Below are 22500 nucleotides of genomic sequence, written 5' to 3' on the forward strand. Positions count from 1 at the left end.
GACACGCGGGGGAAAAAAGTACCGTCGTTAAAAATGACAAGAGCAACATTTGACGGAGCAATTAGTAAGGCATTCACGCTGCCGCGGAGCGGACGGACGGACGGCCCACGCGTTATGAATGGTGGCGTCCGGTGCGATGACCGCACAATGGAGCTTCACATTCAACGGCAGAGAGGGGGGGGGGGGGGGGGGGGGGGTTGACCAGACAACAGTGGTGGAAAGTAACTAAGTACATTTACTTAAGTACTGTACTTAACTGTACCGTGAATTAAGCTTGTCTTGATCCAATAAAAGATGAATGGAAAAATACATTCTTTGTTGCTGATGGTGTTATAGACCAGCGGACATGGAGGGAAAATAATCCAGGAAATGAACTGGCACAGAAACACCTGGCACAGAAACATCTGGCACAGAAGAAACATCTGGCACAGAAACATCTGGCATAGAAACACCTGGCACAGAAACACCTGGCACAGAAACACCTGGCACAGAAACATCTGGCACAGAAACATCTGGCACAGAAGAAACATCTGGCATAGAAACATCTGGCACCGAAACATCTGGCACAGAAACACCTGGCACAGAAACACCTGGCACAGAAACACCTGGCCATGAAACACCTGGCCATGAAACACCTGGCACAGAATCACCTGGCCATGAAACACCTGGCACAGAAACACCTGGCACAGAAACACCTGGCACAGAAACACCTGGCAAAGTGGGCCAGGCTTGGGGACAGCTGGAGGTGTTGCTCGGGGCCGAGATGCTTTATGGAGAACTCTTGTAGACGGCGGTAAGTATAGGCTACATAAAAACACAACAATTTAAATATATGACAAGACATTCTACTGTTGTCTGTCTGTCTGTCTGTCTGTCTGTCTGTTAGAAGTAGGTTAAACTACAGGCATGTCTGATGACATCTCACCCTCTCTCTCTCTCTCTCTCTCTCGCGTGTCTGGAGCAGCCTCAGCTGATTGGTCAAACGGCTCGCCTGCCAGACTAAATGTGAATAGGCACGGTGCACATCAAAGTTTCATCAAACCAGCAGACGCACACGCACGCATGCCGCATGTTCTGTCTCGGTGTGTGTCTCTGTATGTGTCTGTGTGTCTGTGTGTGCGTGCGTGTGTGCGTGCGTGCGTGCGTGTGTGCGTGCGTGTGTGCGTGCGTGCGTGCGTGTGCGTGTCTCTCAGACACATACCCAGCTCCGTCAGCCACACGGCGACAGCCCCGTAGATCTCGTCCAGGATCAGGATGACCACCAGGTTGATGAGCACGGCCGTAGCGGTCACCGTGATCCTGACGTTGGCCTTGGTCTCCGGGTCAGGACTCATGGCCATCAGCGCCGACACCGTGATACGGTACACGATGACCCCGAACACAGCTGAGAACGTCAGGCCAAACTATGGGGGGGGGGGGGGGGGGGGGGGGGGGTAGAGAGAGAGAGAGAGAGAGAGAGAGAGAGAGAGAGAGATGGGAGGATGATAATGCACCTTGCTGAATATTTCAAAGAACAAAATCAATGTAGGTCGTGCCTTTTAACGGGTAGTGTTCCTGCCTCAGAGTCATCCATTCCTTCATTCGTTTGTGCAAATTAGGTCTCATCACGTCAAGTCATTAAAAAGCAAATCATAAACACGAACACGATATCTCGGTTTGATTGCGTACATTAGTCGTGCAATGATTGATTTAATGTTTTTCATCTAGTCCAGCTGGTTTTCAACCCTTTTCATATCGAGGTATTGTGCATTTAAGCCACGGACCACCATCTGATGACATTAAGCCTCTCAGACTCAAAACTAAAGAATATAATAAGCAATAAGCAAACGTTGCTCAAAATAACAATTATTCTTTTACATTCACAAATTGTGTAGACTTGTTGGAAATTAAGTAGCCTAATGAGCAGTGGTGGCGAGGAGCGCCCTTGTTGCCGAAAGGTGGACGGTGGACTCCATGTTGCTCCCTGGAAGGAAAGAAACATGCGCAATGGGCTATATGCAGCCAACACTTCCGCGTTCAGCTTTCTTGGTCTCAATTGCGCATGTTTCTTTCCTTCCAGGGAGCAACATGGAGTCCACCGTACGGTCTTCGCTTCCTGTCCTCTTTTAATAGTCCTTGGTTTAGGGCTCCATTGGAACGGCTCATAACTCAAAATCTACAGCGCTCTCCATGGTTTTGACCAAAAGGGCAATGTTCTGTCTTAATTTCTGACTTCAGGAAGCATCTCGTTCTGGAGTAGAAAATTGGAAATTGAAAATACTCCAGTAGATTAAAAGTACCTTGAGTAAATGTAGGCTACTTTGTTACTTTCCACAACTGCATCGATGGCCTCATAGACACTGTCCATACTGTGTGCGTGTACTTCATGTACTAATACACTGTCCATACTGTGTGCATGTACTTCATCCATTGAGACCTGAGACCAGATTCTACAAAATGTCTTCTAAATCATGCATGAATGCATGAAAAAATGTTAGTGGTGCTCAAACTATTTCGTGTCAAGAAGTATCTGTATTTGGCCTCCGACCCGTCATCTGCAAATATGTTGTTCCAGGGACCCCCACCCCAGAAGACAATATTTGAGTTAACAACGTTCGCTGTGAAAGAATATATATTCAACGCTTTGCACCACATTTTCACGAATTTTCAAAAATAGCAGATCTTACAAGCTTGTAGCGCGGCACTCGGTGCCATGCTATGAGCTTGTAGATCTGCTTTATTTTTTGACAGCTAAAGTTTAAAATAATGGTTAAAGTGGTTGAAATCTATGAGGTGACACAGATGCGTCCTTCAGGTCTAAAAGGGTTCATGTATTATTCATGTACTCACCATGAAGAGGATAGAGGAGAGGTTGATGCAGTATCCAGGCATCCGGTCTCTCCAGGTCAGCTTCTTTATGGCGGTCTGACCCCAAAAACACAGGAGGAGACAGCAGGACAGGTCAAACATGAAGACAGTAGGACAGGTCAAACATGAAGACAGTAGGACAGGTCAAACAGGAGAAGACAGTAGGACAGGTCAAACATGAAGACAGCAGGACAGGTCAAACAGGAGAAGACAGTAGGACAGGTCAAACATGAAGACAGTAGGACAGGTCAAACATGAAGACAGCAGGACAGGTCAAACATGAAGACAGTAGGACAGGTCAAACATGAAGACAGTAGGACAGGTCAAACATAGAAGACAGTAGGACAGGTCAAACATAGAAGACAGTAGGACAGGTCAAACATGAAGACAGTAGGACAGGTCAAACATAGAAGACAGTAGGACAGGTCAAACAGGAGGATACAGCGGGACAGGTCAAACATGAAGACAGTAGGACAGGTCAAACAGGAGGAGACAGCGGGACAGGTCAAACATGAAGACAGTAGGACAGGTCAAACATGAAGACAGTAGGACAGGTCAAACATAGAAGACAGTAGGACAGGTCAAACATAGAAGACAGTAGGACAGGTCAAACATGAAGACAGTAGGACAGGTCAAACATAGAAGACAGTAGGACAGGTCAAACAGGAGGATACAGCGGGACAGGTCAAACATGAAGACAGTAGGACAGGTCAAACAGGAGGAGACAGCGGGACAGGTCAAACATGAAGACAGTAGGACAGGTCAAACATGAAGACAGTAGGACAGGTCAAACATGAAGACAGTAGGACAGGTCAAACATAGAAGACAGTAGGACAGGTCAAACATGAAGACAGCAGGACAGGTCAAACATGAAGACAGCAAGACAGGTCAAACATGAAGACAGCAGGACAGGTCAAACATGAAGACAGCAAGACAGGCCAAACATGAAGACAGTAGGACAGGTCAAACATGAAGACAGTAGGACAGGTCAAACAGGAGAAGACAGTAGGACAGGTCAAACATGAAGACAGTAGGACAGGTCAAACAGGAGAAGACAGTAGGACAGGTCAAACATGAAGACAGTAGGACAGGTCAAACATGAAGACAGTAGGACAGGTCAAACATGAAGACAGCAGGACAGGTCAAACATGAAGACAGCAAGACAGGTCAAACATGAAGACAGTAGGACAGGTCAAACATAGAAGACAGTAGGACAGGTCAAACATAGAAGACAGTAGGACAGGTCAAACATGAAGACAGTAGGACAGGTCAAACATAGAAGACAGTAGGACAGGTCAAACAGGAGGATACAGCGGGACAGGTCAAACATGAAGACAGTAGGACAGGTCAAACATGAAGACAGTAGGACAGGTCAAACATGAAGACAGTAGGACAGGTCAAACATAGAAGACAGTAGGACAGGTCAAACATGAAGACAGCAGGACAGGTCAAACATGAAGACAGCAAGACAGGTCAAACATGAAGACAGCAGGACAGGTCAAACATGAAGACAGCAAGACAGGCCAAACATGAAGACAGTAGGACAGGTCAAACATGAAGACAGTAGGACAGGTCAAACAGGAGAAGACAGTAGGACAGGTCAAACATGAAGACAGTAGGACAGGTCAAACAGGAGAAGACAGTAGGACAGGTCAAACATGAAGACAGTAGGACAGGTCAAACATGAAGACAGTAGGACAGGTCAAACATGAAGACAGCAGGACAGGTCAAACATGAAGACAGCAAGACAGGTCAAACATGAAGACAGTAGGACAGGTCAAACATGAAGACAGCAAGACAGGTCAAACATGAAGACAGTAGGACAGGTCAAACAGGAGAAGACAGTAGGACAGGTCAAACATGAAGACAGTAGGACAGGTCAAACAGGAGAAGACAGCAGGACAGGTCAAACATGAAGACAGTAGGACAGGTCAAACAGGAGAAGACAGTAGGACAGGTCAAACAGGAGAAGACAGCAGGACAGGTCAAACATGAAGACAGTAGGACAGGTCAAACATGAAGACAGGTCAAACAGGAGAAGACAGTAGGACAGGTCAAACATGAAGACAGTAGGACAGGTCAAACAGGAGAAGACAGTAGGACAGGTCAAACAGGAGAAGACAGTAGGACAGGTCAAACACAGAAGACAGCAGGACAGGTCAAACATAGGAGAAGACAGCAGGACTGCAAAAAAGCTTCTTTCCCCGAACAATCAGATACATGAAAGAACTGATAAGAAACATTGAGAATCAGGGAAAAGGGAAATGCTAGCCTCCCCCGCACCATCGCCCTCTTCTCGCACTATGAATTTCACCTTTCCAAACTAAATGTGTTGTATATGTATATGGAACATAGCCTACTGTGAAGAAGTTGCTCACACAAAGTTCACCTAACTTTGCTACTACAGGGAAAGCATGAACATGTAGCCTACATATGATACTCTATATTCTATCCCTTTGTTTACTGTATTGGCTGTTTGATTTTATTTTTTATATATATGCTGCTGCATTGTCTGAAGGAAGCCAAACAAAAATAAGTTTTACTCTTATGTACCTGTACACAAGATGGAACAATACAGTACAACCTTGAACCTTGAGGACATATTCAGTTCAGTTCACTTTATTTACCGGGGTTGAGAACCACCACAGTGGTTCTCAACCCATCCTAGACTATGACTAAAAGTAAAATAGCTTGCCCTCAAAATCAACACTGCTGTGTGTGTGTGTGTGTGTGTGTGTGTGTGTGTGTGTGTGTGTGTGTGTGTGTGTGTGTGTGTGTGTGTGTGTGTGTGTGTGTGTGTGTGCACACGTGACCCACCTCCACCTCCCATGACCCACTAACACGACTCAAGAATGTGCCCAGGACCACTGAGGCAGTGACCCAGTTACCCCTCACTGATCTTTTGGTCAAATATGGTGTGATCTCTCTTAATACAAAGCTACACACATGCGCGCGTACGTGCGTGCGCCTACGCTTGCACACACACACAAACCACATGTGCATACGTTGTCCATCTGTGCACACAAACAGGCAAGGGGGGCAGAGAGAGAGAGAGAGAGAGAGAGAGAGAGAGAGAGAGAGAGAGAGAGAGAGAGAGAGAGAGAGAGAGAGAGAGAGAGAGAGAGAGAGAGAGAGAGAGAGAGAGAGAGAGAGAGAGAGAGAGAGAGAGAGAGAGAGAGAGAGAGCTAGGGACAGAACTGTTGAGAAGTGAATGATAATAGTGCATCCTGTAATTAAGCTCATTAGCAAAGCAACACCACCACCTAGTGGATCAAATGACACACTGCAATCTTCCTGAGACGTCCATATTTCAACAGGCTGAAAACATCAGTGGTGGAAAAGTATCAATACTGCAAAAAATATAAGAAACAATATACATATAAACATTGAAGTATAGAAATGATACAGGTTCCAGGGACCCCTCAATGATGTATCATAAGGTCATCAGGGTTTCGGGTGTCGCAACATCATACCCCTCACTCAGGGGACCCAGCCGGGGTGATCAAGTCCCAATGGGGATCCAAATAAACAAAATAAATAAACTGGGAGGTACCATTCTGGCGCATGGAAGGACTAGGCTCTGTGGGTTGATTCCTGTCCGGGCCCCTCCTACGTCTCACCAGGTCCACTCCTGCTCTCACCAGGCCCAGGACCTGTGCGTTGCACCAGACTCCCAGCACCAGACACTTCATTCAGGAGTGGCGGATTCTTCAGCCGCACTGGTTCTGCAGGCTCCACCTGAGCAATAGTGGTGCTGCATGCTCCGCTTGCGGCCCTCCTAAAGGCCTCACCCTCCTAAAGGCCTCACCCTCCTAAAGGCCTCACCGAGGGTATAATATATATCTTAAAAGATTTGCACCAATTTAAAAAAAAAAAAAAAAACATTTCTACAAGCTCATCGAGTGGCACGAAGTGATGCACTATGAACGTCTGCTATTTTTGAATAGCCAACCAATGTGCTAGCTATATATATATATATATATATATATATATATATATATATATATATATATAGAGTGTCCGCCCTGAGACTGGGAGGTCGGGGTTCAAGTCCCGGCCGGGTCATACCAAAGACTCTACTAGCGTCATGTCCAAGCTGCCTCACACTACAGAAACAGGAGATAGGCTCCTGCCCTATGGGCCACATGGCTCGGCAAGGATACTTACTATATATATATATATATATATATATATATGGGTTAATAGAGGAACCTCAATGCGAACTAGAACCCATTTTTAGAGCCACTTCTTAGACGTTGATTTACAATGACATTATTCTTTAAAAAGGTTGACTTTGGGAAAGTCCTTCACAAGTGAGATGTTTCCTGACCCTGTCCTGTTATTGCTTTGGGCTGGTGGAGACAGAGCCACTGTTGTAACCACAATATGTCATTCTCTGTGTGACACACACATGCACGTGCACACGCACGCGCACGCGTACGCACACACACAGGTACCTCTGGGCTTTTCCCGAGTTCTAGTTCTTGAAGGACACAGACACCTTGGAGGTGGAGGGAGAGACAGAATGTCCCCACCACCATCATCATCATCATCACATGAAGGGGGGAAATGGGTCGCATGTTATATTTGGTTACCAAACCGCCTCCACTGGGGGCTGTCCAACAAAACCTACACCTCTCTCTCTCCGTCTTTCGCTCTAATTCACATTAGAGTCGCACGCACGCACACACACACACACGCGCGCAGACGCACACACACACGCACACGCACACACACACACTTTTTCGGTGCTTCACTCCATCTATCTGACTGTCCCTTGTCCTCTTTTCTCCCCAAATTACCGCCCAATCTACTACTACTTTGTACTACTTTGTGGGCAAATCAAGTGGCAAAGTGAGTTTAACGTTTTTTTCCAACGTAATTTTTAACGACTTTTCTGTTTGGATGTATGGGACTTTTCTGTTTGGAACTTTGGATGTATGGGCTGTCACAGCGGATTAGAGTGAAAACCAACCGATAATTCCCAGTAGGTTACTTATCAATCAGAAAGGACTTTTCTGTGTGGATGTATGAGCTCAAAAATAAAACTGCTTTCTGGCTTTGACAGCTCTTAGAGCTGTCAAAGCCAGAAAGCAGTTTTATTTTTGCCACTCAGTAGGCGTTCCCACATAACTTCCGGGTATGATGATGTCACGCGCATACCCTCCATTTTTACAAAACATACATGAACCACTTCAGCCCTAACATTTCAGCCATTTGAAAATATCCGATCTACAAGCTCAAGCATTGTGTTCAACCTATACTATCGCAAGATATTTGCCTATTATGATGACATGTGCAGAATGGAGACGCTAGCTATAGGGATCCTGCATATGGTCTCCCGAGACAGACTGTCTCCCTCCCTCAATCCATCCCTCCCTCCATCCCTCCCTCCCTCCCTCCCCTCTAACCAGTCACTAAGCCTTTTGGCGTTTGGGAAATTACTGCCAGGGGATTTCCTCTCCGCCATATGTCACCCCATGGCACATACTCACAGCATGCACACACGCACACACACACACACACACACACACACACACACACACACACACACACACACACACACACACACACACACACACACACACACACACACACACACACACACACACACACACACACACACACACACACACACACACACACACACACACACACACACACACACACACACACACACACAGACACTGTACAAGCATGCATCATCATGCAGGTATTTTCTGTGGGTATATTTGGTAGTGGTGCTGATAATAATAATGTAAATAAACCCCATACGTACAGTAACATATACAGCGAGACAGTCACCACTCTAATAAGACTATAGAGACAATGATGACACAGATCAATATCACGGACACAACTTCACCGTATTTCAATACAGACAGTGTTCCTTACAACTCACGCACTGCACTAGTGTACACGCAGACACAGATGCACGCGAACATGCACATAGTGTATTTGGCACGTGTGTGCGTGCGTGTGTGCGTGCGTGCGTGTTCTATCACCATAGTGACGGTCACTAATCTGATCTCTGGCTTCCTGCCCAGCATGCATCTCTCTCCCACTCACCAGCTCTTCCTCTCCAGTCTTTCATCCCCCCATTCTCTCTCTCTCCCTCTCTCTCTCTCTCTCTCTCTCTCTCCCTCTCCCAGGGGCTTTCAACCAGTGGTCCTTGAGGGGGTTCAGGTGGTCCCCATGCAGCTAAATGATGGAGAGTTTGTAAAGGAAGCTTTGATTTCATATACGTGCATCTCCCTGAGCTCCCACTCACACTGTCTGCTTGTGGGCAGTGCTATCTCTCTCTGTCACGCACGCACGCACGCACGCACGCACGCACGCACGCACGCACGCACGCACGCACGCACGCACGCACGCACACTATCTGTCTCTCTCTTTCTCTCTCTCTCGCTCCCCCTGGAGTGTAGTGCACCCTGGTGGCCGTTGCGCCTCCTACTTCCTAGACATCGGGAGACGTCCAACGCTATCTGGGTTACAATGGACTGAAGGCAATGGAAAATGGGACACCCCCTACACACACACACACACACGCACACACCCCCACACACACCCCCCCCCACACACACACACACACAGTGTACTGGCGGACTCAATGTGCCGTAATGTCATAGTAAAATAGTGTCATATAGGCCTACATATTCTGAAGAAAACCTGGAGACTTGGCATTCAGTAATTGGTCTTTCTTATGATCAAAATAAGAAGAACATTATAATGGCGTGTGTAAAAAGGGTGCTAAAATGGTATGTGTATACGGTCGGACACAGTGATGACCCCTGCAGGCTGCATGCTGCTACAGCGGATATAGTGATGTATGTGTATATGGTCGGACACAGTGATGACCCCATTTACATTTTGCATTGAACAAATTTGTTTAGAAATCCATGACGTTACACCACATCTCCACTAGCTAAAGAGTGCTGGGTTGCGCCCCGAAAATAGCTGAACTACAAGCTCTCAACTGCGTCACGTTGTGAGCTTGTAGATCTGCTATTTTCGCTATTTTCGTCCAAAAGTGTCCTCTTACAGGATGTCAGCCCCTGCCTCTCTAACACTCTCTGCACGTCTCTGGAAACTCTCTGGAAACTACTAAATAAAGGGACCCATAAAAATGTGTTTGCGACCCACAAATGGGTCCCGAACCACTGGGAAACTGCGTTTTAACTCAGGACGGGAACCCCTTTTGGGGTTCTTGGTGCTATGTATGTGCAGCAGCATAACATTTTTGTAACTTTTGAAATAAATATTTATGTTTCAGAGAACTTAGGTCAGTCCTAAATGGGTTAAAGTACCCTGTGTTGATGACACTAAGGCCCCTTTTCCACCGGTTGGTTCCCAATGGGAACCGGTTCAGCCAGAGCCAGAGCTCCAACATTGAAACGTTAATTATGAATTGAGTGGGAAAAACCATACCTATATTAGATTGTTATCACCATTAAACTTCCCCAATTGAGTACTTACACGAAGACAATGATTTATTGTATTACAAATTTTACATTTTTAAATATGCAAATGAGGCATTATGTAGGAAAATATGCAAAATAATCGAAAATATGAAAAAGCTACTACTGTGGAAGGGTTATCATGTATTGATTGACTTGTATTGATCCTATAAACAATTTAATATAGGTCTAGTTTGTCCCACCAATTTTGGAGCTCTGGCTCATGGACTAAAAACCAAAAAGAGCGGTGGTGGAAAAGGGGTCTAAGAGGATTGGAGCTCCTGGAAACTGTGAGCTCTGCAGGAAAAAAACACACGGTCACATATGCACGCACGCACGCACGCACGCACGCACGCACGCACGCACGCACGCACGCACGCACGCACGCACGCACGCACACACGCATGCACACACGGGTTATGTCACCAGTTTCCTCAGATGAAAACATTGTTGTCAGCTGTCATGTTGTGTTTCAGCTGAGACGTCTAGTGACCTTCCAGTGAAGCAAGTTAAATCATTTACCGCCGATATCGCCTTTTGCCGCCTCCTGGTCCAAACGCCCTCTGCGCCGAGTTCGCCTTTTGACGCCTATTTTAATAAAACATATGAGTACGGTTCACAACTGTGTCCTGTACACGCTCGTAAGACTCCGGTTAGGGTGCGATAAAAATAAATAAAAAAACTGAAATGAAAATTCAGCTTTTTTAATATTCGTAATATCTCGGATTATTCTTCTCGGCTCAAAACAAGCTTGATCTGCGCCTCATTTCACTAAAAATGATATGACCCCCGGCTACAAAATGCATGTTTTGGGTGAATTAAATAGCATTCGTGGGACCCGTCACATATCGATTAATCACTTCCTGACTCTCGGTTTCCGACTGAATGGCGTTCAAACTAAAGCTGCCATTTATAATGAATGGATGGCCCTGCTGGAGTACACATTTCAGCCACCAGATGGTGGTGTCGGCGATCAATGAGTTAACCATCAGCATTCTTTTTATTTCATCTACCATGCAGAGAAATACACAGAAATTCCTTAAGGCAGTGGTTAATTCTCAAACCTTTGTTACGTCAAGGACCCCTCCCAAATCCTTTGTTTTGGGCTACGGACCCCCTTTCGAAAACATGTTGTGCCTGCAGGCACCCCCATAAGAAAAGATCTTGGTGTTAAATCTAATTTTCTATTTGCCCTGTTTGCCCACACACACACACACACACACGCGCGCGCACACACACGTGCACAGTCACGCACACACACACACACACACACACACACACACACACACACACACACACACACACACACACACACACACACACACACACACACACACACACACACACACACACACACACACACACACACACACAGGACGCCAGTGATGCACAGGCTGCCATATGGACCGCCAGGGGCAGAGTTGGCCTTATGGATACAAGCTTCTAAAATCATGTGACCAATCAATGACCAACCATGATTCTATTCTAAATAAGTAAGTATATGATCATAGCATTATTGCATACGTGTGTGTGTGTGTGTGTGTGTGTGTGTGTGTGTGTGTGTGTGTGTGTGTGTGTGTGTGTGTGTGTGTGTGTGTGTGTGTGTGTGTGTACAAGGTAAGGGTTAAAAGCGGTCTAAACATTTCCTGAAATGGGAAAAAAAAAGTACCTGACCAGAAGAAAGAGAAGCGGCCAGTGGACGAGACAGTGAAAGAAGGACAGACAGGCAGGAAGCAGTCTGTAGTGCATGGAGAGGGGAGAGGAGAGGAGAGGGGAGGGGAGGGGAGGGGAGGGGAGGGGAGAGGAGAGGAGAGGAGGGGAGGGGAGGGGAGAGGAGAGGAGAGGAGAGGAGGGGCATGGGGAGAGGAGAGGAGAGGAGGAGAGGAGAGGAGAGGAGAGGAGAGGAGAGGAGAGGAGAGGAGAGGAGAGGAGAGGAGAGGAGAGGAGAGGAGAGGGGTATGGAGAGAGGAGAGGAGAGGAGAGGAGAGGAGAGGAGAGGAGGGGAGGGGAGGGGAGAGGAGAGGAGAGGAGAGGAGAGGAGAGGAGAGGAGAGGAGAGGAGAGGAGAGGTTACCAGTGGGAGTGCAGCCAGAAGAAGCTTCTGTCTCCATCTGTCCTTCCCTGTCTCTGTCCCGTCCTCCTCGCGCTTCTCAGGCTGCAACACAGAGCACAGGTAACACACACACACACGTTGCATCGACAGAGTACAGTTTAACTGTATTCCATTTGTTGCAATAAATGGTGGTGAGTCTGTGACGTGAGTGTTTCCTGTCTAATACATTGTTGGAGCCACATGGGACACATGTATGTACGCTGCCACGGCTGAAAAGGGCACGTCTTACTTTTAATCCTATTAGTCTCTCGCGTATAGCCAGACAACTATTCCACAATCTCTGAATGCTTCTGGAACTACACCTCCAAATCAACCCCATTAATCACCAGATGGTCTCGGAGGCTATACACAAAAGTGACGTGTTTTGATTCCTGTATCGTTGTGTGATTCCCCAGTGACAGATCAAATCTACTAATCAAATGATTCCCGAGCGCGGCACGGCTGCAGCTCACCGCTCCTTGGCTATGCGGCTCACTGCTCCAAGAGATGGGTCAAATGTGAGAAAAGATTTCACCGCGGTATAACGTGTGTGACAAATCGTATGACTTTGTTTTTTGACAGTGACACCGGCACTTTTGACATCCAGCAAATGAACGATGAATGATGATGATACTATAACTGTACTTTATATTTATGTTTTTTTCCCTGCACGGTGTTTGTGTCTTGTGTCTTGGCTTTTATGCATTAACCCATTTCGACCGAGACTGATTCTACAAATGTCTTCTAAATCGTGACAGTTTTCTGAAAAACCCATGTTTCTATGTCAGTCGTTCTCAAACATTTTCATGTCAAGGACCACACTTTTCAAAAATAGCAGACCTACAAGCTCGTAGCGCGCCACTCGGTGGCGCGCTATGAGCTTGTAGATCTGCTATTTTTCAATAGCTAAAGTAGAACAGAATGCTTAAAACACCAAAAGGGGTTCCCGCCCAAAATGGGTTAAAAGAATTGAACGCACACACATTAATGTCAAGACAAATTCCTATGTGTATGCACAATGGAAAGGTATCTGTATCTGAATCTGAAATCACATTACTGCACTACAACATACATGGGCAACTGGAGCCCCGGGGGCCACATGCAGCCCCCAGCCCCCCACTATCACTTAATGCAGAATCAGAATACTGACAAATGATTGATTTCGGCTGTTACAATTCCAAACATGCAACAACAATGTGGCCCTCTGGATCGAGTGAGTGTGGAAATATAGTGGCCCTCGCCATCGTCAAAGATGCCCACCTCTGCACTCTATGCTATGCAATGCAATAATCCCTCCACGTGTAATGTGTCTCTCAGACACTGGGCCATGGCATATATAGGCCCATCTGTTGCTGTGGCAGATATAGGCCAACGTGACGCTTTGTGTGTGTGTGTGTGTGTGTGTGTGTGTGTGTGTGTGTGTGTGTGTGTGTGTGTGTGTGTGTGTGATCGACCTAATTTATCCACCTCTATCTAGAATAGATCATTAGATTATACGTGTTGAACAGTGTTGATTTTGTCGACTATACCATTTTTCACTATCGAAAACTAAATGGAAAGTAAATATTAAAACTAAGCTATGATGGCTAAAACGAAGACTAAATATATTGACAATTTTGTCAACAAATAAAAACTAGACTAAAATCTTAGGAAGGGACTAGTGGACAAGAGATCCAGTATAAGTAAAAGACAAGTCATTTTACACTTGGTTGCATGCTGAAAATAGCTGATCTACAAGCTCACAACGCGTCGTGTCTGGTTCTTTATAAAGAAAATGGTTTATTTAAAAATGTTTCTATAATCGTTTTTAAATAAAAAAATATTTTCATATCACTTCATATCACAATAGAGCACCATATAGGTAAATCAGGTCTCAGGTCTCCTTGCGTTTACATAATGTAGTAGTAGGAACTAACTAACTAACTAACTAATTAAGTGGCAATGTTGTTGTTATGGGGGACAGGCATCAGTTGAGTCAAGTACTTTGTTACTTGGCCAACTGCAGTCTGCTCTTGACAAGCTCTCATCTAAAGGAGGAGAAAATCAGTCTAGGAGAAACAATATCCTGATTGATCGTATTGAGGATGCTAAATCCGAATCATGGCAAGAGACTGAGATTAAGATTTTAAAAAAAATCACACCCGTGTGAAGTAAGTGGTGCAACTCCATGTGGGGGTCCCCGGGGGGGGGGGGGGGTTCCAGACCCACAGGAACGCACCCAGGGTGCCGGCCCGATTCCGGCGAGCCGGCGAGCGTCCGAAACGGTTGAGAAATGACAGAGTTACCGTGTGGGGGTCCCTGTACTGTACCCTCTACTGTACTGTACTGTACTGTACTGTCACTGTACTGTACTGGCACACCTGAAATCACCATATATACAGTTAATATGTGCGTGTGTGTTTGTGTGTGTGTTAGGTTGCGCACAGGTGGTGAAAAACAACCATGCTGTTTTCGTGCTCATACCCAGGCAGCCAGCCAGGCAGGAACCCACACACATGTAGTCACTTAAGGAAGTGGTTTGCACCACTTAAAAAGATGATGTCTGATAAACTTGATTTGGATTCCAATCTGATTGAGATAGAGAATTTGCACCTTTCTGCCAGAAGGGTCGACCCAGATCTATAATTGCCAAATAACTGCTCAGATATAAAGACAAGGAGGAGATTATGAAAAAAAGGCTAAAAGCCTCAAAGGTTCTAAGTCTAAGATCTACATTAATGAGGATTTCTCTGAAAAAGTCTGCCTAAAACGGAAACAATTATTTCCCCTTCTCCTGGAAGAACGCAAAAAAGGGAATATTTGCATATCTCAAATATGATCAGCTGATTTCCCATCCCCCCCTCTCCACAGGCCCATTGTAAACGAGGCCAAATGAGTCAATGGCTTGCATTGAACATGTAACCATGGGTAATATAGGCCTATCTATGGTCAATTGCGATTATAGTACGAGCTCCTTCTTTCAGCCAAATTTCATTGGGAAAAAATGATGTCCTACATTCTGGACAATAAGGTATTCACATCCAACCAAGGTATATGAAAGAGAAGGTAAAGACTAACCTGACTCTGTCAGATTGCGGCGGTATTGAGTTCACCAGTTCCCTCCTCCTGCCTGCATCTGGGATCTCTCAAGCAGAAACGATGAACCAGAAGCAGCGGGACAAAAATCTGATATCTCCATAATCATTTTGAGTTGTAGTCTTGTTAGGTTGAGTTTACATTTGTGCTGTGGCACAGCTTCAATATGTCATCAGTCTCGCGTTGCCTCTAGCGGCCGCATACGGCCGCATATCGCTCCTCTAGCGGCCCCATACAGCCGCATATCGCTCCTCTAGCGGCCCCATACAGCCGCATATCGCTCCTCTAGCGGCCCCATACAGCCGCATATCGCTCCTCTAGCGGCCCCATACAGCCGCATATCGCTCCTCTAGCGGCCCCATACAGCCGCATATCGCTCCTCTAGCGGCCCCATACAGCCACATATCGCTCCTCTAGTGGCCCCATACAGCCGCATATCGCTCCTCTAGCGGCCCCATACAGCCGCATATCGCTCCTCTAGCGGCCCCATACAGCCGCATATCGCTCCTCTAGCGGCCCCATACAGCCGCATATCGCTCCTCTAGCGGCCCCATACAGCCGCATATCGCTCCTCTAGCGGCCCCATACAGCCGCATATCGCTCCTCTAGCGGCCCCATACAGCCGCATATCGCTCCTCTAGCGGCCCCATACAGCCGCATATCGCTCCTCTAGTGGCCCCATACAGCCACATATCGCTCCTCTAGTGGCCCCATACAGCCACATATCGCTCCTCTAGCGGCCCCATACAGCCGCATATCGCTCCTCTAGTGGCCCCATACAGCCGCATATCGCTCCTCTAGCGGCCCCATACAGCCACATATCGCTCCTCTAGCGGCCCCATACAGCCGCATATCGCTCCTCTAGTGGCCCCATACAGCCGCATATCGCTCCTCTAGTGGCCCCATACAGCCGCATATCGCTCCTCTAGCGGCCCCATACAGCCGCATATCGCTCCTCTAGCGGCCCCATACAGCCGCATATCGCTCCTCTAGTGGCCCCATACAGCCGCATATCGCTCCGACCAGAATTGGTCCGGAGTACATCGTCTCTGCCCGAGAGAGACCAGACTCTCCCTTCTGGCAGAATGCAAATGTTGTCCAGCAGGGGGAGTGGATTTACCAGGCTAGGTAAAGACACCAACGTCATTTTTGCGGCAGACGGCAGATTCGTGGCACCATGGGAGCCCAAACTACACACGGACGTTCGGTGGAATACACTGGAGTCAGTGAGAGACCAGTGACACCAGCTCATGAACAAGCACTATTTCTGAAAGACTGAGACAAGAAAGTAATTGCTTTTTGGAAAATAACAGAAGACATAAAACACATTGTCTGCTGTGTTGCTTTTCGATGTGTGTACACTGCGTAATTTTATAGAGGTATCTAAATAGCACAAAGTACGTTTCTGAACGTACCAAGTAGGCTATCGCGAGACTGTTCCGTTTCCTGTCTGGCAGCCAAATCTGGCGATACCTCCGAGACAGAAACGATGCCTAGATGCCTCAATAAAATGATGTAATGTGCAAATCGTGGCGTTGCTGGTCGCGTTGTCCGACCATTACTAATCGTATAACGATCCCCACCTCGCTCTTTCTCTTCTTTTTGCTTTTCGCCCTCTTCTGTGTCTTCTGAAGGAGGATGGTCTCATATCTCGGCCTGGGGTGCTCCTGAGAGAGAGAGAGAGAGAGAGAGAGTTTTAAATACACTTTACTTTGCATTTTTTTTAAATCATTACTGAGCTGACTCCAGTTTGTTTAAAAGCATTATTAGTGTAGCATCCTGGAACAAAACAAAAACAATCTAGATTTCATGTTCATGAGGATAGGGAGCGTGTGTGTGTGTGTGCGTGCGTGCGTGCGTGCGTGCGTGCGTGCGTGCGTGCGTGCGTGCGTGCGTGCGTGCGTGCGTGCGTGCGTGCGTGCGTGCGTGCGTGCGTGCGTGCGTGCGTTAGAGGTCTTCAGGTAAGCCCGAGATCCGAAAATACCCGGGGTCCGAAACGAAGAAAAGAAAGATTACACACACTAAACATCTAAAGAAAAGGTGGATATATTTTTGGATTTACAAACTGTCTCCGCACTCCGCAATGACTGCAGGTCTACTACTCTGGGATTCACGTAACGTGGCATTCACGTTAATAAGAACATAATTCGGTCATTTGGGGTCCTCGGGCTTTGTATAGAGACACACAGGGACTACAAATGTCACGCCCCCAAATGAGACAGCGTCCCCACTTCTGGTCCGTTGGCACGTTGTACTGCAGGCCAGCCCATAGAAGTCCATTGAAATTCAACTGTAGTTAGCTTACTTTTAAAATAATATGAAATGAACTGAAGACTATAATATTGATTTGAATAAAAATATGTTTCCAAATGTATGAAATGTCTTTGTCAACATATATTGTTGTTTTCTCAATAGAGGATGTATTTCACATTTCATTTACCACTTGAATGAGTTACCCATAATGTTAACGGAGCAGAGGGGAGACGGCAGACAGAGAACCTGTCGCTTTTAAGGGACGTCACTGCCTTTACGAGGCTACGAGTGCCGACTTTGAAGAGTGGAATTCTCAATATACATCCCGATCCCGACTGACTTTGTTATTCATGTCTATATTTTGAACATGTCACAGGCTTACTATATATGTTCTACCTAGCGCGGAGCTCCGACGGTGTGTTTCACCGCTGTCAACTTGTTGTATAATTAACAATTGGCTGAATAGTTGCATGGGAAAATAACCCAGCTAAATGGAGGAGTGACATCCTGACATTTTCAACTACCTAGTGAATTCTCCAGATGAGTATTAATAATAGTCTTGCAAGATGCTGTTTAGATCATTTTCAACAAATACATAGCATATAAATGAAATACTATATCTGGGTATTGAAAACCTCAAGGGATGCAACCGTAACGTATATATACCGTGCAACCACTTTGACTTGAGATTTACAATGCTAGCACTTTTCACAAACTGATGGAGTATATAATAGTACATTGTAGGATGTATATTGAGATGGCAGGTATGTGACATTGAAAAGGACAAATCAAACATATGGGACACTTTATTAGAACACAAAACAAATCGCTATAGCCTCAGTAATGAACCAGTGAAATTAGGGTATTTTATGATGCCTCTCATAGGGATTGCATTGGCAGCTGCAGTACACAGTTGAAACGGACCAGAAGTGGGGCCGCTGTCTTATTTGGGGGCGTGAAATTTGTAGTCCCCGTTTGTCTCTATGGGTACATAGAGATATTTATTATAATAGGCGGGTCCGTTCGGCTCCGGTTCTGTGCTTTTCGTTCCGGAGGCAAGAAGTCTAATAATAACAGCGTGTCCATTCGGTGCCGGCTCCATTTTTCATGGGTCATTTTGGGTGCGGGTTGGTCAAATTGGACCCGTGAAGACCTGTAGTGTGTTCATGCTTGAAGTGTCCACAGCTCCTCTAGTAGCAGCGTCTTCCGTCTAATCATTAAGACTTAATGCCGACCGCCTCTCTCATCTCACTCTTACAGTTCACTGTGCATGCGTGTGTGTGTGTGTGTGTGTATGTATGTGTGTGTGTGTGTGTGTGTGTGTGTGCACGTGTGTGCGTACCTCATCGTCCTCGATGCCAGTCAGATCCCAGCTGTGGCTCAGACTGATCTGTCGACGCTTCCAGTGCTCCAAGAACAAGGCCGCTAACCGCGCACACACACACACACACGCACACACACACACACACACACACACACACACACACACACACACACACACACACACACACACACACACACACACACACACACACACACACACACACACACACACACACACACACACACACACACTTTAGTTTACAATAGAAGTGGATAAGCTATAGCTTACCCACTTCTATTGTAACAGAGTACTTCTGCAGTATTTATACTTTTACTCAAGTAAAACATTTGAGTACTTTTTCCTTCTAGTCCTTCTAACACTATGGACCAGAGCTATAAGTAACAGTGTTAGTTAGGAGAAGTACTTTTAACACTAGGCCTCACTCAGACCTTTAATGCATTGCTGTATGCTTGTTTGATGAATGTTGTGTAGTGTCATGGCCGCCCCAATGCATTTCCAATGGGAGTCACATGGTTTGACACAACATTTGTGTTGTATGAGGGGGAGGGGCGCAGTCGAAACACAGCCGAAAGCCATACAACAGCTTGTAGTCCAAAATGTGGACTACAAACCATGTGACTTCCATTGGAAATGCATTGGGGCGGCCATGACACTACACAACATTCATCCAACAAGCATACAGCAATGCAGTAAAGGTCTGAGTGAGGCCCTATAAGTAACAGTGTTAGGAGAAGTACTTTTAACGCTATTGACCAGAGCTATAAGTAACATAATGTTAAAAAGAAGTCCTTAACAATATGGACCAGAGGTACCCTATCCTCTCACGGGTCCATTTGTCCACTCTCAGAGTGAAATGACCACTGCTGGTTTCCCAGAGCGCACCTGGGGAGCCCGGTACAACTACACACTCTACTACTGTTTCACTGGAGCTACGATGGCATGACAACAATGCGCACGCACGCACGCACGCGCACACACACACACACACACACACACACACACACACACACACACACACACACACACACACACACACACACACACACACACACACACACACACACACACACACACACACACACACACACACACACACACACACACACACACACACACACACCACACACACACACACACACACACACACACACAGATGGGAGCCTACTTCGTTACTATACTTAACTACTTTTTTCAGGTATCATTCTGTACTTTACTGAGTACTTATTTTGAGTATCTGTACTTTACTGAGTACTTTTTACTTTTACCCGTTACATTGTAACACAAGTATCTGTACTCTCTACTCCGTACATTTCCATAACAGCCGCATTACTTTAGGAAACCATGGACTGCAGGACCGCTTTCTCTCTCTCCCACAAACACAAACACGAGCAGCGCACGTATTCAGCGGTGCTGTTGGTCTCTCAACTCTCTCCAAGCTGTCCCCGGCAGACAGACAAGTCCCAACTTAACCCATTTTGGGCGGGAACCCCTTTTGGTGTTTTAAGCATTATTTAATAATTTAGCTATTGAAAAATAGCAGATCTACAAGCTCATAGCGCGGCACCGAGTGCCGCGCTACGAGCTTGTAGGTCTGCTATTTTTGAAAAATCGTGAATATGTGACATAAATCTTTCAATATTATATTCTTTCAGAGTGAATGTTTTTAACTCAAATCTTTGCTTCCGGGGGGGGTTCCTGGAACAACATATTTTCAGATGGGGGTCGGTGGCCAATTACATATATTTTTGGGGGTCCTTGAAATGAAAATGTTTGAGAACGACTGACATAGAAACATAGGTTTTTCAGAAAACTGTCAGGACTTAGAAGACATTTGTAGAAATGTTTAAGTAACAGACACATGGATGCAGCGGCCACCACCTGTAGACACATAATATCTCTGTACCTGTGACTGTGAGAGCCTATATTTTGATTTAATTTACTGCCTCAACAGGTCAGCTGAAACCACAGGATTAGTCTGAACTTTGAAGTGGTCGTTTTTTGTGCAAACCAATATCCTATTTCTCAATCCATTATCAGTTTTAGGATTTATTAAATAAATCCTAAAACTGATAATGAATTGAATTTCTCAATTCATTATCAGTTTTAGGATTTTTTAAATGAATCCAAAACTGATGATGAATTGAGAAAGCATACTGTATGCAACGAATGCACAAATTGTAATTTGGCTAATTAATCTACTGTATTTGTGTAAGATATCATGGCTCGCCAATTGTTGTGTAATATAATGTTTACACACTTTTAGGTCCGATTAAAAATCCTGTAGCCAATAAAGCTGAAAAATGAAAATGACATATAGGAATACATTTGTCTCCTGTGTTAACTGTGCATACTGTATACAGTATATCTGAATAGGATGAGGTAGGTCTATGTTAACCTCAAGTCACCAGGCGTTCCACCTCAGGTCCACCCTGGGCAAGACCTACGCTGTAAATACTATCATTTGTTTGGGCGGAAGTTGCGGGATTTTAGCGGAAGTATCGCCCAAGGAAATGACGTTGATGCTTTACGAATCAGTTTACATTCTCTGCGAATGAAACAAGTGTTGTGATTGGTCGGGAAAATATCGTATCCGGGGGAAATATATCTGACGGCTGTTCCGGAGGATACATCCGCCGATAGCTTCTCTGCCTTACGTTGTGACCAGGCTTTACTTTATGCTTCTCTGCCTTACGTTGTGACCAGGCTTTACTTTATGCTTCTCTGCCTTACGTTGTGACCAGGCTTTACTTTATGCTTCTCTGCCTTACGTTGTGACCAGGCTTTACTTTTAGCTTCTCTGCCTTACGTTGTGACCAGGCTTTTCTTTTAGCTTCTCTGCCTTACGTTGTGATGACCAGGCTTTACTTTATGCTTCTCTGCCTTACGTTGTGACCAGGCTTTACTTTATGCTTCTCTGCCTTACGTTGTGACCAGGCTTTACTTTTAGCTTCTCTGCCTTACGTTGTGACCAGGCTTTTCTTTTAGCTTCTCTGCCTTACGTTGTGACCAGGCTTTTCTTTTAGCTTCTCTGCCTTACGTTGTGACCAGGCTTTTCTTTTAGCTTCTCTGCCTTACGTTGTGACCAGGCTTTTCTTTTAGCTTCTCTGCCTTACGTTGTGACCAGGCTTTTCTTTTAGCTTCTCTGCCTTACGTTGTGACCAGGCTTTTCTTTTCGCAGATAAGTAAGCCTGGGACCGAGGCTACCTCAGGTCTATATGTTACTGTATTTTAACATCAGTCATACCTATAAGTCATAATTCTGATACTTCACATCACAGTTTTGAAACCAATCCTGGCGTGCCAGTTATAAGAAGAGGGTTTGGTGGGGATCTATTAATAGCCTTCAAACTATTTTAGTCAAGTTAGTTGGTTTTGCACAGAAACATGGAGTAAAAGTACAAGATGTGGATCTGAGATGTTAGTGGAGTAGAA

At 45.8% G+C, this 22500-nt stretch overlaps 1 protein-coding gene across 1 annotated transcript in view; it reads right to left on the reverse strand.

Annotated features, from left to right (window-relative positions):
• ano2b (anoctamin 2b) overlaps positions 1-22500 on the reverse strand; it is a gene marked incomplete at both ends in the record, with an annotated part of 96458 nt that overhangs the window by 34929 nt on the left and 39029 nt on the right. Inside the window, 5 exons of the mRNA XM_079494764.1 lie at positions 1202-1403; positions 2830-2904; positions 12378-12458; positions 17054-17137; positions 19066-19148. Of these exons, the coding sequence (XP_079350890.1) occupies positions 1202-1403; positions 2830-2904; positions 12378-12458; positions 17054-17137; positions 19066-19148 (525 nt within the window). The remainder of the gene's footprint in view (positions 1-1201; positions 1404-2829; positions 2905-12377; positions 12459-17053; positions 17138-19065; positions 19149-22500) is intronic.

Source organism: Electrona antarctica (assembly GCF_951216825.1).
Source record: "Electrona antarctica genome assembly, chromosome: 23".
NCBI classification, from domain to species: domain Eukaryota; kingdom Metazoa; phylum Chordata; class Actinopteri; order Myctophiformes; family Myctophidae; genus Electrona; species Electrona antarctica.